Below are 19,267 nucleotides of genomic sequence, written 5' to 3'. Positions count from 1 at the left end.
TGAAAACCCATTTGTGCAGGTTGAATAAAGTCTTATATTCCATGTTAAATTTCAGCAGATCAAACCTACTAGAAATTAACAGGGGGGAAATGCCGGGCCATTGTCAGAACATGAACATTTTGGTGTGGTAGGTACCAAAACCTGGCTGTTATTCCCCACAAAACTCATAATAGGTGCTATTTATCACATCCAATAACTTCAGACCCCTTTGGGATCAGACTGTATTAGGTGCAAGAAATATTATACCCTCCATCTTTCTATTCGTAATGTTTGGGGGGCAAGTACTAGGTAGATAGGTAGGGATTTATTGTTTGATTAATTAAAATCATTACAAAGATTTAATACATAATAATAATAATAATAATAATAATAATAATAATAATAATAATAATAATAATAATAATAATAATAACATATTCATTAGTTAAAAAACCCCTAAAAGCAAAGAAGGGCCAAATCACCGGTGCATATCCTTTAGGTAATATGTGCAAATAGGCTGTAATACATATTATTAAATGAAGTCCTATTCGATACTTGACTCGCATACGACTTAAAGAGCCCAGTATCAAATTAGTTTTGTCATAAGTGTAACCTTGCTCTAAACAATGATAATATAGCCAACTAAACTTCTTCCATAAATTCGACCTTATAATCCTGTATGTCATTGCAGATCCCAAAAGTGCATTGTGCATACACGAACAAATAATCTCAGCACTGCTTAACAACAGAATCACAGGCAATAGTAAATTGCGTGGCCGAGGCGTTTCATAAGACCTTGAATTCTACATCTGCTAGATTAAAACAATCATTACTTGTTGATAAAAATATGTACAGAACATTCTGAAAAAACTTGTGAACTTGCTACAGTGCATAGCTTTCTCGTTATTCAGCCCTGAGATGAAAAGTCATTAGTGATCATTAAAACATGTACAAAACATTCACAAGACTTGTGCAAACTTGCTAAGGTGCATAGTGCTAAATAATTCTGTTTGTTCAACCCTCCAATGACAAAAACCTCAGAAAAGATAATTCAAGGCCCTTATGAATACCTAATTGGTAGACTATCAACAAATAATCAGCCGTATTCCCTTATAGAAAAACATATCAAGTTAAAATATACAGGTTGTTTTTGCAGCCACAGCCAAAAACTTAACAAATCTACAAGTGAGTGGAATAGAATTACCTGATAAACATAAGTTAAGTGCCTGTTGACACGTTCTTACTCCAGCTTCTAAAAATAAATAGATTAAGCATATTTTGAGGAGCACTCAATAAGCCTGGGCAAGTGCATACTATATGCAATAATGTCTCCTGTGGATAACCGCAGAGCCTACAGCTATGATTCGGCCAAACGTGCAACCATTTCGGAGTTCTTTCCTTGGTTGGATAAATACCAAGGGTTTAATTACGATTCTGGCAGTCCATCAACCGCCAGACTCATAAGGGCGCGGTGGTGGCGGTCTCCGTACCGCCCTATTACAATTAGGGCAGGTAGACCGACATTGCCCCACCGCAGCTGCAAGGGAACCGCCGTTCCCTAGCAGTGTTGCTGCTTGGAGGTTCCACCGGCATGAAAACCGTGTTGGAGAGAAAACAAAGGGCCCCTACAGGGCCCTATGGTGCCCAGTGCTTAATTTGAGCCTGAGCTTTCCGGTGCTGAGCACCGGCACTTAATTGGTTTCCGGTGCTCGGCACCGGCACCTTATTGTCAATGCAGTGTTGCTGCTTGGAGGTTCCACCGGCATGAAAACTGTGTTGGAGAGAAAACAAAGGGCCCCTACAGGGCCCTATGGTGCCCAGTGCTTAATTTGAGCCTGAGCTTTCCAGTGCTGAGCACCGGCACTTAATTGGTTTCCGGTGCTCGGCACCGGCACCTTATTGTCAATGCCACACTTAGGGCAGTCTGCCACAAGGTGGCGCTGCTCATGTAATTTAGAGATGAGCAGCATAACAGTTGTTTTGGAAAACAATATACATAAAAAAATGACTAATACCTGCCTCCCCAGCCATTCCTTTAGCTTTGGGGACTTGGAATAATCTGTACTGTTCCATTTACATGCGAGAGAGATGGTTAGTACTTGTTTTGGCAGCGACGACAGGAGCAATGGGTGGTAAAAGCTGCAGTGGCCTTCTGGTCAGAGCCCTGGCACTTAATATTTTACAAATTAAGCACTGCTGGTGCCTCATTTTGTGGATGCATGCAGGGGGGCACAACCTGTGCCCCTCTGTATACATGCACTCCAGTTCCTGCACGGCATGGACATCATAGTCCATGCCGTGCAGGAACTGTTTTTGGCATTTCCATAACGGTGCCATTTTCAGAGCATTGCCGTGGGAACATAAAAAGAAAAGCCTGCCAGACATGAGAATTAATCTGGCTGGCGGTCTAACCACTGGTTTGGCGGTGTGGTGGCGGGGTGGTCCCAGCACCACACCACCAAACTCATAATCATCACTAAGTCACATCCTCAGGAGTGCATCTTGCATAAGCGTAGAAAAATGCATGGTCAGATAATTCAGAATTCCCGCATTTTCATATGAATTAATGGTAGATCAAGCGTGCTTTTTAACAGCAAGTACACTTTCATCCATCTGGAGTGAGAGGTGGTTTGTTGATTGGGCTTAAAGGGATTTTATCATACAAGTCTGCCATGAAATGGTGTTTGCAGAATTAATGATTTCCTGCCAGCAAGTTTGCAAGACAGCCAGATTCTGATATGAGCAAAAAATGCAAATATTTTAAAAACGCTGCCTGGCATGCTAATACCTGCCTTTAAAGGCCAAACTCTAATCGAGTATGTGCCTAACTTATATTCTGCGGGATCTTGAAAACAGAATTTACCGCCTTGATTTGCAACAGGTCTAGTATTTTGTCATCTTTGCCTCAAAAGATAAATGAGTTAAAGCTGGAATTAATTTGGCTGACATTATTTTCATGAGGTGAGCATGGGATGGGCATGCCCATTTATCACAAAGGGTCGAGTAGGTGGAGATATTGGTGGCAGCTTTGGCTCTAGGAAGATTAAAATGGCTTCTAAAAGACATCCCATTGTCAAACAAAATGCCAAGGAACGTATAGCTTTTATCTACCTTGATTGGTTTCTCGCTCAAGCACCAGGACTGTGTTCAGACTGAAGAAGCTCCAATTGACATCATTTTTATTTTTATAATGTTAAGCTCAAGATGGTCCATCAATGTGTATTCATCAAAGGAATTGATCAAGGGTTGCAATCCAATCGGTGTTCAGCTAAGTTGAATAGTATTGTCGGCATATTGGGGATATTTTAAGAGAGTATTTGTTAACTTAGGAGAGTGGGAGTTTGTTTTCTCTAGATGTTGATTGAGATGAAATGTTTAAATATACATGGGGCAAGTATGCACTCCTGATTTTAGCAAGCGCAGTGTTTTGATTCTCCGAGTAAGTGATGTGCCATCCCCCAACTTAATCTGGACACAGGTATTCGTGGAAATGTGTAGAAGACCACCTGTAGGTCAATAAAACAAATGTAGAGCTTTTGCATCTTTAGTAAGGCAGTTTTGACCAACAGCTTAAGGGCAAGCAAGCCAACAGCTTAAGGGCAAGCAAATTGGTGGATGTTGACAGGCCCTTATGAAATCCAGACTGATTCAATGGAATAAGGTGCGCTTCAGATGCCTAATCGTCTAACGCCTCTAATAAACAAGAGGCAAAAACCCGTGCCTTAACATTGGTAAGGGCAATTAGGCGATAATTAGTAGGTCTAAGTACTATGGGGCTCATTACAATAGAGGACATACTTAAGTCCGTCTGCCATCATCACCGGAATAAGGCGCCTATATGGCTGCGGTCCCGCACATGGAATTACAATACGACCGCCACGGTGGCGGTCGCATTGGGCATGTTTACCATTGTGGCGGGTGATGCTGGCTGCAGCACCCGCCGCAATGGTAAAAATGCAGGTTTTGCATTTTCCTGCACTATGTGGCAGGCCAGGAAATGTAGGGAGGCACTATAGGTGCCCCCCAAGTGCAGTAAGAAAGTGTCCCTGCTTAAGGGGGGCCCAAACGGTCCCACAAAGTCAATCTCCGCCAGCCATTGAATGGGGTGACCCACCATTCAAGGCTGGCGGGGATGAAGCATCCCAATGTGGCAGACTGTGCCTGCTAGGCACCGCCACCATTCTAGGTATGCTTTCCAGGTCCGACAGGCAATCATAAAGATTGCCTGTGTTGGACCCTTGGCAGACAGACTTCCTGTTCGCCAGCAAACCGTCCTCCATCCTAATCTGGCAGACGGAGAATGGCTGCACGATGGCCGCTATCGAAATGAACCCCTATGTTCCTGGGTTATCTCTTTACCATAACGAAGGATAAAGCATAATAATCCTAACCTCCAATCACTGCTGCTTAGAATGTTGAAGGCCACCAATATTTAGGATAGTATCATGGACCCATGGTGGCGAGGGTTAGCTTGACTATACATGTTAGTATTTTTCTTAAACCTCTTCAGGGGGGTTGAGAAGGATACAAGAGTAAATTCCAAACAACTCCTTAACCAAGTATTTCTTGGGTGACAATCTAATAAATGTTTAGCAAAATCTACACTCGGACCTTCCATTGTCAAATATAGTGCATGGCATACAAAGGGCATATGTGGTGCAGTGAAATTACATAGGTTTAATTTTTCTTACCTTTATCCTTTCTGATACTGACTGCCACCATTTCCCATGTTGTAATAGAACCAGGGACACTTCCTTTTATCGGTACTGAGACCACTCTAAAAGAAAATAAGATCATAAAGAAAGGGGGTGATAGAAAATCATAGAGAAATAGTTTTACTGGTATCAAAAAAGTATATCAACTGTGACTCCTCTTAAGAGAACACTCTCCAGCAATGCTAACAAATGATATAGCATTTCTCCTATCCTTCTGTGTTTGGAGCATTGTATATCACAATCCAAAACTCAACTACTTGTTCCAATGGAAACCAGTTCTTAATATAAGAGTACTTAGGGCCCGAGTGAAAACTGTAAAATGGCCCCCACACCAAGGGCAAAAACTGCCATGGTGAGGGAGTCATCATGATTTTAGTTTGAAAAATAAAATCCTGCTTTGGGATTTTTTTTTTGAAAAAAAAGATTGACATTTTATTGGCCGGCTCTGTCATGCTGACATAGCTGTCAGTCAAACTTTCAATGTATTTACAGGTACTGTTATGACAGCGGTTCCTCTAAATGCAAAAGATAACCACTGGGCCTGCAGAGATCTCTAAATGTAGTGGGCGTATTATCCTCACCAACTATAAATCAAGCCCTCTATTCGCCAATTATAAACACAGTTCCTGTGGTAAAATCAAATTAGCCAAAAGGAAAAACAAAGCCTATCTTAGACATACCTTGAGAAGTATTATATGAGTTGGAGTTTAATGATGTATTACTTGTCTCAATTTCTTTTTCAGAGAAACCGATTTCCACCAACTTGAGTCACATGTTCCAAGGGGCCATCAATGCCAATTGGCTGAGCTGAGCTGAGCTGCCACAGGCTTCACTGTTGCCATTTTTCTGCCTTTTACCTGGACAGACTTTCAAGTGTGCTGTCATGGCAGTTGCCGACTCTGAACCAAGCTACTTTCTATGTTGAGGAGTAGGCAAAACCATCCTATACTGTTGCATCATAAAAACAAGTTCAGTGTTAGATTAAGATCTTTAAAATTTGCTGTCTGCCTTTAACCTCTTAACTACTGAGACTTAAATAGAAAGCCTTTTATTTATGTTTGTGGCATCTTACGCTTAAGTCTTCTTACTCTTTTTCCCCTCAAAAGAAATCCAGGCCAAATTTGCATCCTTTTTCCCACATATTGGGGATTCCAAGGTTTGTGGACTGTCTTGATGGAAACTGAGAAAATACCCAAAATATGGAAAATATGCTTTTTAAAGATGGGAAAATATGCTATGCATGAAAGTGTATGTTGTTGTTGTTTTTTTCTTTTTTTTTACTAAATTGACATCAACAAAAGATTTTCTATGCTAAGATTTTCATGAACATGTAGAGTTGTAAAAATATTTGTATGAATTCTGGGGGAATTTTCTTATTTTTTGTAGTTTATACCTAATTTCAGCTTGTTGTGGAAAACTACAGGTGCATCCAGAAATCTGTAAATTTCTGAAAAGTAGACAACATTAAAATTCAGCAAAATGGGTCATTTGTGTAGATCCCTTATGGTTTACACAAAATAATGCAAATAAGTAGGACAACATAGAAAAAGGTGACAATGTTTTCATATGTAATTATGTTTCATAATGGCCGATTTATAAACGTAATATACTGTTGCGTCGGTCTACCTCGGTTGGTCTTAGAGATGTACAGTGTTTTTGGATGTCCAAAAACATGCAGTACCCATTGGCAGCTACTGGGCTACACAGTATAATAATTTTTCATTGTATACCAACCAGGCATTTATTCATAGGGTAAAATCTAAAATGAAAATGAAAAAAGGGTATGCATAAAACCTATGTGTTTAGATTCCCAAGATACTGAGTTTTGAAATATTGATTATTTGTGCTACACTGAAATTTGGGGGAACCCACATTATCATGTAATACACAGAGCCTTTAGAAAAATGTGAAAGGAAGAGGAGAGGAATTCAACAACAAGTGTTCCACTATTCTGAGTTTCCACACTTCAACTGATAAAAACAGTACCCCACCTTTGTGGCTCTGCATATTGCCTGTGACAGGGAGAGTACCAAAAAGCAACTAAGAAACATCAAGATTTTGCCTTCGAAATTGACCCATTCTGATGATGTGGGTGGCTGTGGTGTTTGGGCCTTGGCTCAGCCACCTCCCAGGGAAACCAACCAGACCTAGAAATCTGTGAACACTAGCCATTGAGAGGAGTTCCTGGCAGTGTGACCTGCGTGGATCCCACTACGTTTTGTTTCACTGAATACCCTGCAAATGTCAAACTCTAGCTTAAATCCACACAGTTCCCACCATTCAGCTTTCCCACACTTTGTCCGATATCAAGGATAAACAACTTGTGTTGTGGGGCCTGTTGCCTTTGTCAGGAAATGGTCAAAAATGTGAACTAGGAGAAGCCAATAAGGATTGTTATAGTAGAAATCTATTCAAATGACATGCATTAGGTCCACCCGTAAAAGGGAGACAGCATTTCAATCGGAAAACATAGTGTGGTAAGACTTTGGCCATTGGCTGAAAGTGCTCTGGTTTTCTGTCACATAACTATGGGAAAATAGCTTTTTTAAAGCAATGCTTAAAATGTACTGGATCCATGAAGACACAACACTCTAAATTTCCCTGGGTCTCTAGGTTTCAGAAATGTCTCAGTTGTTAGGGTTCCCTTGCTGCCAGCTGACGTAGAGCCCAAATTTTGCAACCATTTACTTTGGTAAGTGAACGAAAATTGGAATTTCTTTGGGTGCTGTTTAGACATGGGTAATGGCAGAGATAGGTAAACCCTCCAGTTGGGGGTGGAAATACTATTTGGTTCAAGGGGAGTGGGGACCAATATCTATATAGTTCGGCATTTAAGTCCATTCCTTTTCTTGCTTTTCCCCCCTGTTAGTCTGTTGCATTTATAGCTCCTACTTGTTGGGCATATTGAGTTGTTTACCACCAATCCGACTATTCCATGAGTTTGAAAGGCCACCAGATTAGCATGGAAAAAGTATGAAACTGAATGCGGTTTGGGGGTTGTCCACCTTTTCACTGCACTGCCACCAGACAGTCTTTCTGGCACTCAAAGGGAGGCAGAATTGGGGGGAGGGTTTAACCGCCTTTCTGCCAGCTTATATTTCAAAACCACTTCCAAATTATTCGTTCTAATTGGCCATGAGAATGGAGATGTTCTAGACCCAGGGGAACAAAAAAAACTGTTGGGGTTTTTGAGGTACAGGTGCAACCTCATGCCAGGACGGGTCGGTCCACACCACGTTCTTTTCATTAAAAAATGTTCTACCTCTAGCTTTCAGTGGCCTTTCTGCACCAGTGGGTAGACTGGGGATACATCCTCAAATCTCTCCCAAGGGAGGACAGAAAGACTGTTGAGGTCTTAAGGGTAGTGGTCAGGCTCAAAGACACCTCCCAATTTTTAAAAACAATATACATTCCCTAGTAGCTAGTAGGCTTTCTGCCCCCCTTCCCCCACACCTGGGATCTCAAACTGGAGGTAAGTTCTCCAATCTGCCCCTTCGCAAGAGTCAAAATTACTGTTGGGGTTACTGTTGGGGCCTTTAGAGGTGGGTGTCTGGTCCAAAGCCATGGTTGGCCACCCATATCCCATTTGTGCTAATATAATCCCCAGTGTCAATGGGCTAATCCTGGGAGAGCAGAAGTGGTTAGATCCACTACTCTGTCCCTGCCAGGTGGAATAGAAAGACTGTTGTGGCCTCTAAGGGAGGGGGTCAGGCTGGATGCCATGGCAGACCTCTCCCATTGAATTTTTTAAAATATAGTTACTGGTCTCTAAAGGCTTTCTGCACTCTAGTGAGGGCATATTGGGGGTTAAGATCTAAGTGTGCCTAACAGGGGAACAGAAAGATTTTTTTGCCCTTTGTGAGGTGGAGGAATGCTTGATACCAAGGCAGTGCGCCCTAATTGTCTCTTTAAAAAATAAAAATAAATAGGGAAACAAACCAACCAGTCTCTGGAGCCTGTGCTTTTCTGCCCCCTGGGCGGAGTAAATTGGGGAAAAAACTCCTCCATTCCATTCCTGAGCAGGATGCAAGGGCAAAATCATTTGTTTGGGAGCCCTTGTCCAAACTTAGGGGCTCATTACGATGGTGGGCGAAAAATCCCTCCGACCGCCTTGCCTCCAGGAAAAGACCGTCCGCCTGTACCACGACAATACCGGGGGACGCATTACAATGCGATGAATGTAAAATCTGTCCGGGTTGGGCAGGGTACATTATATCTGTGTGTTCTATGTTGAAGTGTACACACCAGTGTAGATGTGTTATCATCTTGGGTAGGGATGGCTTCATAGTCATATGTGTACATTAGAATGTGTGCACTTACTCCTACGGTGTGATTGTCCTGTCATTAGCAGAAGTACTGATGTGTATGTGCCCTTGAGCATGGCACTTTCACACATGTATGACCTAGTTGATGATTGGCTGTTTCTTTACATGATCAGACACCTGCTGGAGTGTTTGGGCTCAAGTATGAGTTTATTTCCGAAGCAATGTGCAGTTTGTCGGTGTGACCTTGCAGGCCTATTGTACACCTACTTGTTGTCAACGACATTTGAAAGTATGCTGAGTATATAAATGCAATGTCTGTGTTGTGATTTGTGGGATCAGCTATAGCTCTTGCTTACCTTTGTTCCCACTGTGCTGAGTGGGTCTGGCAAACACACAGTAAATGTGACTGTTCACATAAATTGATGTCACTTTGGACTTCATTTACTCCACTATGTGGTTTTCAGTCATACCAGCCCCAAATAGAACAATTGAGACATTCACATTGTGAGTCACTGCTCTATGTATTTTTGCTCTGCACAGTCATCACTTGTACTATAATACTGTATACACCACTTCTGTGAAAAATGTTCCATGCCATGCCAGTGTGTGACTCTCCCCACCACTCCATAGTGTGACACAATACTGTGGGAGGATGATCTGTGCCCAGAACCATTGTGCCCCTCATCACTGTTTCACAATTTGTTATGTGCTATTTTAGTCTACTTGATTGCAGTCATGGTTGCCCATGTACATTACAGAGGAGTTTCCTGCACAGTCCTCTAGTCAAGTTCCATAAATTTGTGTTTGCCTGAGTTGTGCAGCCGTAGGTGATAGCCAAAATGTGTATCTATTTGCTGAGATACTGCTACTTATCCTGAGTGTGAAGTGATCTGTGTGCTGTGATGATTTGTGATGTTCAAGGGCGTGGTGGTTGTAATAAATGTGCTTTTCACTAAAAGGACACACCCAAACCCTGCACTCCCACTTTGGAGACAAATATACCACTGCACCTTTAAATAATACACTTTGAGCAGCACCCCCTAAAGACGAGGAAAGGACGCAGCACTCCCTTTAGGCGAGGCAAGAAAACAAATTCAGTTGCATTTAAAATAACACACACATATTTATTAATGAATGGTAGGCCAAATATATCAGTAAATGCAGATTCCCAAATGTCAAGTGACTAAAATGCACAATTAGAATAAAATTGCAGTATATACAAGTAGCAAAGAGTAGAAAATATATACAATATGGTTAGGAACACCTCACCGATTGAATTTGCATCATCCTTGCCAACTCAAGCTGGGGAAGCCCTTCAACAGCCCAGGAAGGAGTTCAATCAGGACTCAAGTTCCGTCACCTCCACTGCAATACGTCTATTCTGTGGTGAACTTCCACCTGGCCCCCAAAGGCTCCCAGCTTAAATATCATTACTCAACGTGAGGCGAAGCTTCTAGAAAACCTTGCCCCCTTCTCATTAGAAAAAAACGAGCTGGCTGTACCAGTCTGCGTCAAGGCCAAGACGGAGGCTGGCCAAACCCCCGTATTTTGACTCCGAGGCAGAGTTGTACATTCTCACATCTTCCAACTTCTATCTTGACAAAGCCCCTACAAGGCCTTCCAGAGTACATTAAACAAATCGCTCAGAAAAACAGAAAGACCTTGAATGTTAATAACCCAAACAACTTGCAAGCACTGCTGTGCACGCAGAGAAACTTCAGCAAGGCAAAGCCAGGAAAACAAGATGATATGAGGCCATGTCAAAGTCAATAGTAAGCACTTATAATTCTCATAACCGAAACAACTTGCAAGCACTGCTATGCACGTAGAAAAGCTTAAAGCAAGGCAAAGTCAGAAAACAAGATGACATGAGGCCATGTCAAAGCCAATAGTAAGCACTTATAATTCTCATAACAACTTGCAAGCACTGCTGTGCAAGCAGAAGCAAGGCAAAGTCAGAAAACAAGATGACATGAGGCCATGTCAAAGCCAATAGTACTGTTCTACTCAGTGACAGCTCCCACTGAAAGACAGCAAGATTACAAGAATGAAGAGAAGCAGGCATATGCAGGACTGTCTCATATACCCAGGCTAGGGTAAAATAACACATTAAAGTCAGTTAAAATGATGGTAGTTGAAGGTCATCATAAGGTGCCAAACCACAAGAGTGGCTCTTTCACTACAGCGGTGAAATCGGATATGTCTGATACTGTTTTTTTGGATACACACTAGGGTGTGACATTGAGTAGCGGGTAAGTCATATGAGCTTTTTTCTACTTTATCAGAGATTGTCCCATGTGTAGAGCTGTGAAGGGGAAGATGTGTATGTGAGGGGTATGTGTGAAAGTTGTTAAGTTTGCCAGTCAGGGAATGTCACCGTGAGCCATGAGTGTTTTGCTGGTGGCATTATAATGTCATATTAGTTGATACAGAGGAGGTGCGGGTCACTGAATATCTCATGACAGTTCATCTCATTGTGGGCCAATGCATTACTTGCATTGCTGGATCACAGGATTAACGCTGAGATGTTGCTTTCATACAATTGCAATATTTGTGCCACACATGTAGTATTTGTTGTCCAAAGTGCAGTGTCTTATGTGGAACCTCTTGGATTCCATGTACAGATGGTACCAGTCAATTCTCTATGCATTTCCTGCAGTGTGCCATCCACTTTAGAATAGTTTACTTGTTATCATACAGTGCTGATGAATTATAGTTTGTGTATGATGCAGAGTAAGTGTGTGAACTGTATTAAGGACTTAACATGCAGACTGACCATTTACTAAGTTGTTTATATGCACAGTGACCCTTCATTTCATCAATTACTCACATTTATTTACATGAGTGCTAGGCAGGTGTGAGGCAGAGGAGGGTTGTCATGAGTCTAAGGTCAGAGTTTACTGCTATCAAGATAGATTCCTCCTGACACTTTAACATTCTGTCAACACTTTATAGGTAGTGCTATCTTGGTTGAGGTTGAGTTTTGGTCTGGAGGTGTCCTGTGAAGTGGCAGTGTAGTCAGTGTTGTTGATGTACAGGACATACTCACATGAGGTCAACTAGTGCAGCAGTTCACAAGTGAGTCAAATTCACACTGGTGCTTACTTTGAGTTTGCTGTTAGAGTCAGTAATTTTGTACAGTGTTTCATGTTATGGGCTGAGTGCTAGGCAGGTGTGAGGCAGAGGAGGGTTGTCATGAGTCTAAGGTCAGAGTTTACTGCTATCAAGATAGATTCCTCCTGACACTTTAACATTCAGTCAACACTTTATAGTTAGTGCTATCTTGGTTGAGGTTGAGTTTTGGTCTGGAGGTGTCCTGTGAAGTGGCAGTGTAGTCAGTGTTGTTGATGTACAGGACATACTCACATGAGGTCAACTAGTGCAGCAGTTCACAAGTGAGTCAAATTCACACTGGTGCTTACTTTGAGTTTGCTGTTAGAGTCAGTAATTTTGTACAGTGTTGCATGTTATGGGCTGTCATTATAGGATATGGTCTGTCATTGTATGTGATGAGCCTACTAATGTCTGCTTGTGGTGTGTGCAGAACTGTGTTTATGTGGCAGTGGTGGCTAAAATCATATTTCATCTACCTTGGCTCTGTGGCTCATCCAGCAATGTGTTGTACTACTGTGAATTACACAGACACACATTGTTTGATCTGCCCTCATCTGTTACACATTGTATGTGGACTGACCTTTATTTGGGGGGAAATGATGACTATTGCCCTTTTGAAGGGAGTCATGACTCATCCATCATTTCTGCTGCTATACTATTGATGATGACCCTACTTTGATGTCATTATAGACAGTTTGCCTGCACATGACTCCTTGCATCAGATAGGTTGTGCTGACAGGAGGCTCTTTTTAAATTTTTGTGGGTTGGAGGTTGTGATGAGGATATTGCTAGCCTGGGACAATGTGCTGGACTCCTGCAACATTGTGGGAAAGTTTTCTGTAGCTTCAGCACCGCTGTGATGTGACCGCCACGACCAGGCTACATGCCATCATTTTTATGAGGATGGCTGCCCCCGATGCTGAGATGACAATTTACCTACATGCAAGACATGTTGGGTACTTTGGCTATGCTCTATGTTCCGTGTCCACCAGGATGTCAGATGTAGACAGGACATAAATTTCACCTTGACTGTTGTGTGATGTTGTTGTACAGGGCTTGCATGCAGTGAGATGTTTGTAACTTACCTGTGGTGTTGACAGTGACGGCGCCTTATCTGCTGGTAGTGTAGCAGGTACAGCAGCGGCAGGGCTTGGAGAGCTGGATCCATGACGGCCAGGAAGTTGTGGAGATGTTCCAGACTTGAGTTTCACTCTCCGCAGTTGTGCTTCCGCCATCCCTGATGAGCTGGTTTTTCCGCCCTGTTACGATGGGCTGATTGGCGCATCGTGATCTGGTGGGCGATTGAAGCGTCATCCCGCAGCGCATTCTTACTCTATCGGCTCCCTCTGCACCATTGTAGAACGAGATTTCTGGCGGATATGGAAACACCGTGACGGACGGAAAAAAGGCTATATTTGCCCATTGTAATATGGCGGTAGCGATCACTGCTTCAGGAGTAACTAAAATTATGTTTTCTGCCACCACCAGAACTGCAGAGGTGCCTACGAATGCCATCGTGATCATCCCCTTCAGGAGGTACTTGCACATCCCTTAGGGTGTAGTAGGGGGATCCCTACTTGGGGGCCAGCCTTCTGTGATCCATAAAAGAGAGGAGCGAATGGAAAGGGGGCATTTTCCCCTTCCCAGCAGCACCCTTCCGGCTTTGATCGTAGCTCAGGGGACTGAGATATGTCTCTGAGCACCAATCAAAGCTAAAGTAGCGAGTGACTAATGGCGCCGACTGCTTTCACTTTCAATCAGTATGATGTAAGCCAATTATCAATTGCTCATCACTGTCCTGTCCCAAGATCATTTAAAAATTCCTCCTGGTGTAAACATCAAAGGGATGTTTTCCTATTCTGTGGTGGACTACATATTCATGTTTTGCATACTGCAGAGGTTATTGCATTAGACGTGAGCATCTCATCCTTAGCATTAAAACATTAAAGGTGAAGCCAAATTTATATATAATTCATTTCTAACTACTGCTCCAGTTTATAAGGTACACCTAGTAACTTAGCATGAAAGCATATGGAAAGTAATGCAATTTACATGCCAAAAAAGTGTTACTTTCCTAGTCCTGGAATGTGAAATCCTCACACTTACCTAACTGGCAAACATGTGCCTGACAATTTAACATCACAGAAGCTGAAGGATACCAGGCTGTACCACGCACATGCCCCACCTCATGTCCAACAATTAGGCTCCTGAACTCCATGTCCCGAATTACAAATTGGGGGCATTGTCTATATTTGCAAGTTGGCACACACTCTTAACGAGGCACACCTGATGCGGACCAGGACAGTGCCCTAGATTATACAAAAAAACATAAGCACATTTCAGTGCAGATGTGAATTTAACAGTTTGTGCCTAAGCGCAGAAGAGCACATTAGTGAAAGACGGGGCCGCAGTTTGAAAAGCGTGGCTCCATCTTTCACTATAGGCAATTCAAGTGCAGTGTTCAGCCAGTGTGCCTCCTGATGACTCCTTTGCCATTGCACTAGTGTCTGGTGCAATGGTAAATACATCCCTCATTTGCATGGGGTGGGGCCATGACCCCATGCAAGTTACAGAATGCCCCTTTCTGAACACACCGGTGCAAAATATGCACCAGCGCGCAGCACATTATTAAAGCATCTGCAGCCCCCTCCATAATGCCAAAGAGCCCCATAGGTGGTAGAGGCAGGTCCAAACAGCTAGCGCACATCGTGGCACTATCTGTAATACGTATGTTAAAAAGTGTTCTATATGGATAGCTAATTAATTAATCAAAACTGTTATAGAACTTCTATACAGTAGGCCAGCAAAAGGTAAAAGAGGCCTGGATTCTTACTAAATGACTTGAATAGTGTCAAGAAAGTGCCCACGGTGCAGTGGAAAAGTGAGTCAGTGCAGAATACATCAATATACAAAAAAGGTGGGGCACAGCGCAAGTTTTTTTCTGCACAAAATCAACCGACTGCTCTTAATTCAGTCGCGCATTCACATTTCTTCATTTGTTTGCAACAAGAAACAGGTCATATACATTTTTGATGTTTTGACCTCACATGTCAGCATATGGACGGAGTCATCATCAGGATAGTAGGTAAAAGAAAGTCACCATTCTGATAATAAATGCATAAACCGGACACGTAAGCATAAATCAGTTATAACCCGACACTAGATGAACCGCAATATTACACATCACAAGTTGGTAATAAACATAGGGCCCGATTCACAGAACTAACTTAAGACAAAATCCTAAACTTACTACTTTTGTTATTCACAGAAGTTAGGATTTTGTCTTAAGTTTGTCTTAAGACAAACTTAAGACAGACTTAAGACAAACTTAAGACAGACTTAAGACAGACTTAAGACAGACTTAAGTTAGGATTTTGTCTTAAGTTTGTCTTAAGTCTGTCTTAAGTCTGTCTTAAGTCTGTCTTAAGTTTGTCTTAAGTCTGTCTTAAGTTTGTCTTAAGTTTGTCTTAAGTCTGTCTTAAGTCTGTTTTAAGTTTGTCTTAAGACAAACTTAAGACAAAATTCTAACTTCTGTGAATACCAAAAGTAGTAAGTTTAGGATTTTGTCTTAAGTTAGTTCTGTGAATCGGCCCCATAATGTGCAAGCATGCACTCTCAGTAATGTTGACATGTTAAATCATCTTGTAGAGACACCCAACTAGTATTTACTAACCTCAAAATGCCAGAAACAGTACTTTCAGTGATGGTTAGTGATCGATTACGAAGAAATTAGTTTGCGTTCACATGCTACTAGAGGTACCACAGCCACTAGACCATCTAGTCTGATATCTGTGTGTAAGACTAGAACGATTACAAAACTGTTCAAGCGTGACATGCTAAATTACTAAAATATGCATAAGTAAAAGTATTCATTTATGGGTATCATTCTTCCACACAGTCATCAAGATAAAGATTCCGTCAAAAATGTTTTTACGCTATTCACTTACAATATTAAGGGGCATATTAGCAAGGGCCATATCGCCGCTTTAGCGGCACTTTTTGCCGCCAATGCGGCGATATTTCTATCGCCCTATCAGCAAGCTGTCGCTAACAGCAGTTAGCGACAGCTTTTAGGCGATAGCGACCAGTTTGGGGCCCACTTTGTATGTCAGCGATATTTATCGCTAATGACATGCAAAGTGGGCGTACCCAAACTGTTAGCGACTGAAAGCAGTCACTAACACAGCTATCGCCTATTAGCAAGGAAGGCGAAGCAATAAAAAAAATTGCGATAAGCACGATTATCGCTAGATTCTAACGCCTGCTAAAAACATGACTTACCTGTTTATCCAATGGGAGGTGGATCTTCAGGTTAAGTCCCCATTGGGGTTAATGCGTGAATATCGCTGGATTTCCAGTGATATTCACGCATTTCGCCGCTATCGCTGGTTATTTTAGCACTATAGAGATAAACGTTGCTAATAGCATGTTTTCTCCGCTAACATAACCAGCGATAGGCAGCGATAAAAATGAACGCGCTAGGCGCGTTTTGCGATAAATATCGCTACTCCTTGCTAATATGCCCCTAAGTGATTATGTTGTTCAGTGGAGCTGTATCTCCAAAGAAGAAACTCAGCCACTGACAGCCAGACATAATATTTACTAGTGTTATGGGTCAGATAGTGAACAGACTTTTTAAATTCTTTTTATTTGCAGTTTTCAAAAACAAACTTAAAACAACATCACTCACTATTGTGTACATATGACAAGCAATGACGATACGCCTCCACATCGAGCAGCTCATCACAATTTGGGTACCATCACACGTACTCAGTGCTACATTATCAAGTGCGTGGCATACAGGAGCCGATCGACCCATCCCGCCCGCATGCGGCATCATAAACCAGTTCAGCACCCAAAATAGTCCCCCCGAGAAGTACGGTCATCTCCATCTTGCGTCCGCCTTAGGGAATAGTATCGAGTCACAGCGCCTGCAGTGTAGCTTGCTCCAACCATTGTGTGAAAGGCCCCCAAATGTCCTTAGGTCGTGAACGCAGCGGCATAAGCTCCCAGTACAGGGCAAGTTGTGTCTGACAATAGACTGTGCTCGTGACCCACGCACGAATGCTAGGTGACGTAGCAACTCCCCAGTGCATCGCAACTTGTCTTCTAGCTAATAACAATAGCATCGTTGGCAGCTTGCGGTGCTTGGGCTTAATCATGTGCAAAATACCAAGCAGCGCAGCCTGCGGGGTGCACGGGATCTGTAGGCCAGTGAGTTCGCATATAATCTCTACTACCCTTTCCCAGAATGACGACAATGTAGGGCAGTGCCATGCCATATGCAAAAAGGTGGCGCCATGAGTGTAGCAGCGCCAACATTCATCCGTGTCTCTTAAACCCATTCGGTGCAGTCGACTAGGGGTACGGTAGGTCATGTGTATATATTTGAAGTGGATCAGGCGCAGCCTGTAGTTGGGGGACAAAATCTCAAGATTCTTACAGCACAAGTCCCAATGTTGTTCCGAAATATCCATACCCAACTCCGCCTCCCACAAACCCCGCGCCGCAGGAAGAACCACGGGATGGCAAGTCTGCATTTGCACATACAAGCGGGAAATAGGTTTGCGCCCGGACTCCACAGCTAGTACATTTTCCAAGGCAAGCAGGGCCGGCGGCGGCGCCGAGAACGCAGGAGACAGCCTCCGGCACGAGTGACGGAGCTGATAGTAAAGAAGCGTGTCCAGCATCGTCGGAGCCTCTGCAGTACACATCTGCTCCGTAGTTAGGAAGGTGTCTCCCGGAAACAAATCGCCCCCAGTGCGGAGACCCAGCTCTTCAGCGCGCTCCCCGGTCTGCATGCTGCGCAGCGGCGGCCACATCGGATTCCCGCGCAGGGGCACAGAAGGTGAATAAAGAAGGTCAAGTCCGGCCCTCCGCCGCAGCCCATCCCATGCCCACCTGAGTGCGTGTACCGGGTCTATGTCCGCGCATCTCCGGGTGTGTGGCACGTAAAGTGCCACATTCAGTGGCAGCGGTGCTACTCTGTCCGTCTCTATCGCCACATGTGGTTGAAACGGTGTGGGATGCGCCCAGTAATGCAGGAATTGAGCCTGTGCACAGTAAGCATATAAGGAGAAGTCCGGCGCTGCCAAGCCTCCCTGTCGCTGTGGGAGAGTCAGGGTCTCCCATGCCACCCTCGGTTGCTTACCCCCCCAGGCAAGCTCCACCATCTGCGAGCGTAGCCGCCGCAAAAAATGTGCAGTCAGGGGTAGAGGAATATTCCCAAACAGGTAGAGGAGTTTGGGCAGGATCACCATTTTGGCCACCGCAATTCTGCCCGCCAGCGAAAGGGGCAAGTGCTTCCAGCGGTCGACCCTCTCCTCCACCCAATTCATCACCCGTCCATAATTCTCCGTCCATATTTGCTGTTTATCCGTGCTAATCCAAATCCCCAAGTATCGCACCGGGCCAGTGGCCCATTTCAGCGGGCAATCTGGAGTAAAGCGGGGAGTCCCGGACGTCAGGGGCATAATTACCGACTTCTCCCAATTTATATTCACCCCCGATAGTTGACCATAATGCATCAGTTCTCCTGTCAGAGGGGAGAGGTTCGTCTGAGGATCAGTGACATATAACGTGATATCATCAGCATATAGTGAGATCGTCAGTGCCCTCGACGAGAACCCAAAGCCTCTAGCCGCGTGATGCTGCCTGATGCGAGCAGCCAGAGGCTCCACGGCGATGGCAAAGCGCAGAGGCGATAGGGGACATCCCTGCCTGGTACCCCTCTGAATCGCAAAGGGTGCCGAGACGAGCCCGTTAACTCTCACCCTGGCAGTGATGCCAGTATAAAGCAGCCTAATGTAGCTAATGAAGGCTGCACTCACACCCATGCGCTGCAGCAGCGGAAACAGGAACCCCCATTCCAGGGAGTCGAACGCTTTGGTGGCGTCCAATAGCACCGCCGCAGCCTTAACATGTGGGGCCAAATAGTGTAGTACCCCAAAGAGGGTACGGAGGTTGTGAGAGGTCGATCTGCCCGGCACAAAGCCAGACTGGTCCGGACGGATCATGATGGGCAGCACCGGCTGTAGCCGAGTGGCCAGCATTTTCGCAAAAATCTTTGCGTCAGTGTTAATTAACGACAGTGGCCGGTAGGAGTCGCATTGTTGGCTATCCTTGTCTGGTTTCAGGAGGGTGACGATGACAGCCTCTCTAAGCGACCCAGGGAGCACACCTGACTCGAACGCC

General features: G+C 43.8%; 2 protein-coding genes across 13 annotated transcripts in view; one reads left to right on the top strand and one right to left on the bottom strand.

Annotated features, from left to right (window-relative positions):
* The window catches only part of LOC146833112 (complement C3-like), a 1,368,049-nt gene that overhangs the window by 599,049 nt on the left and 749,733 nt on the right, over window positions 1-19,267 (bottom strand). Inside the window, exon 19 of the mRNA XM_085600736.1 lies at window positions 4,671-4,756. Coding sequence (XP_085456862.1) covers window positions 4,671-4,756 — 86 coding nt within the window. The remainder of the gene's footprint in view (window positions 1-4,670; window positions 4,757-19,267) is intronic.
* LOC146833113 (uncharacterized) overlaps window positions 1-19,267 on the top strand; it is a 787,180-nt gene that overhangs the window by 717,752 nt on the left and 50,161 nt on the right. The window lies entirely within an intron of this gene.

This window comes from Triturus cristatus, chromosome 4_2 (assembly GCF_964204655.1).
Source record: "Triturus cristatus chromosome 4_2, aTriCri1.1, whole genome shotgun sequence".
NCBI lineage: Eukaryota > Metazoa > Chordata > Amphibia > Caudata > Salamandridae > Triturus > Triturus cristatus.
This window is presented reverse-complemented; position numbering and strand designations above follow the sequence as displayed.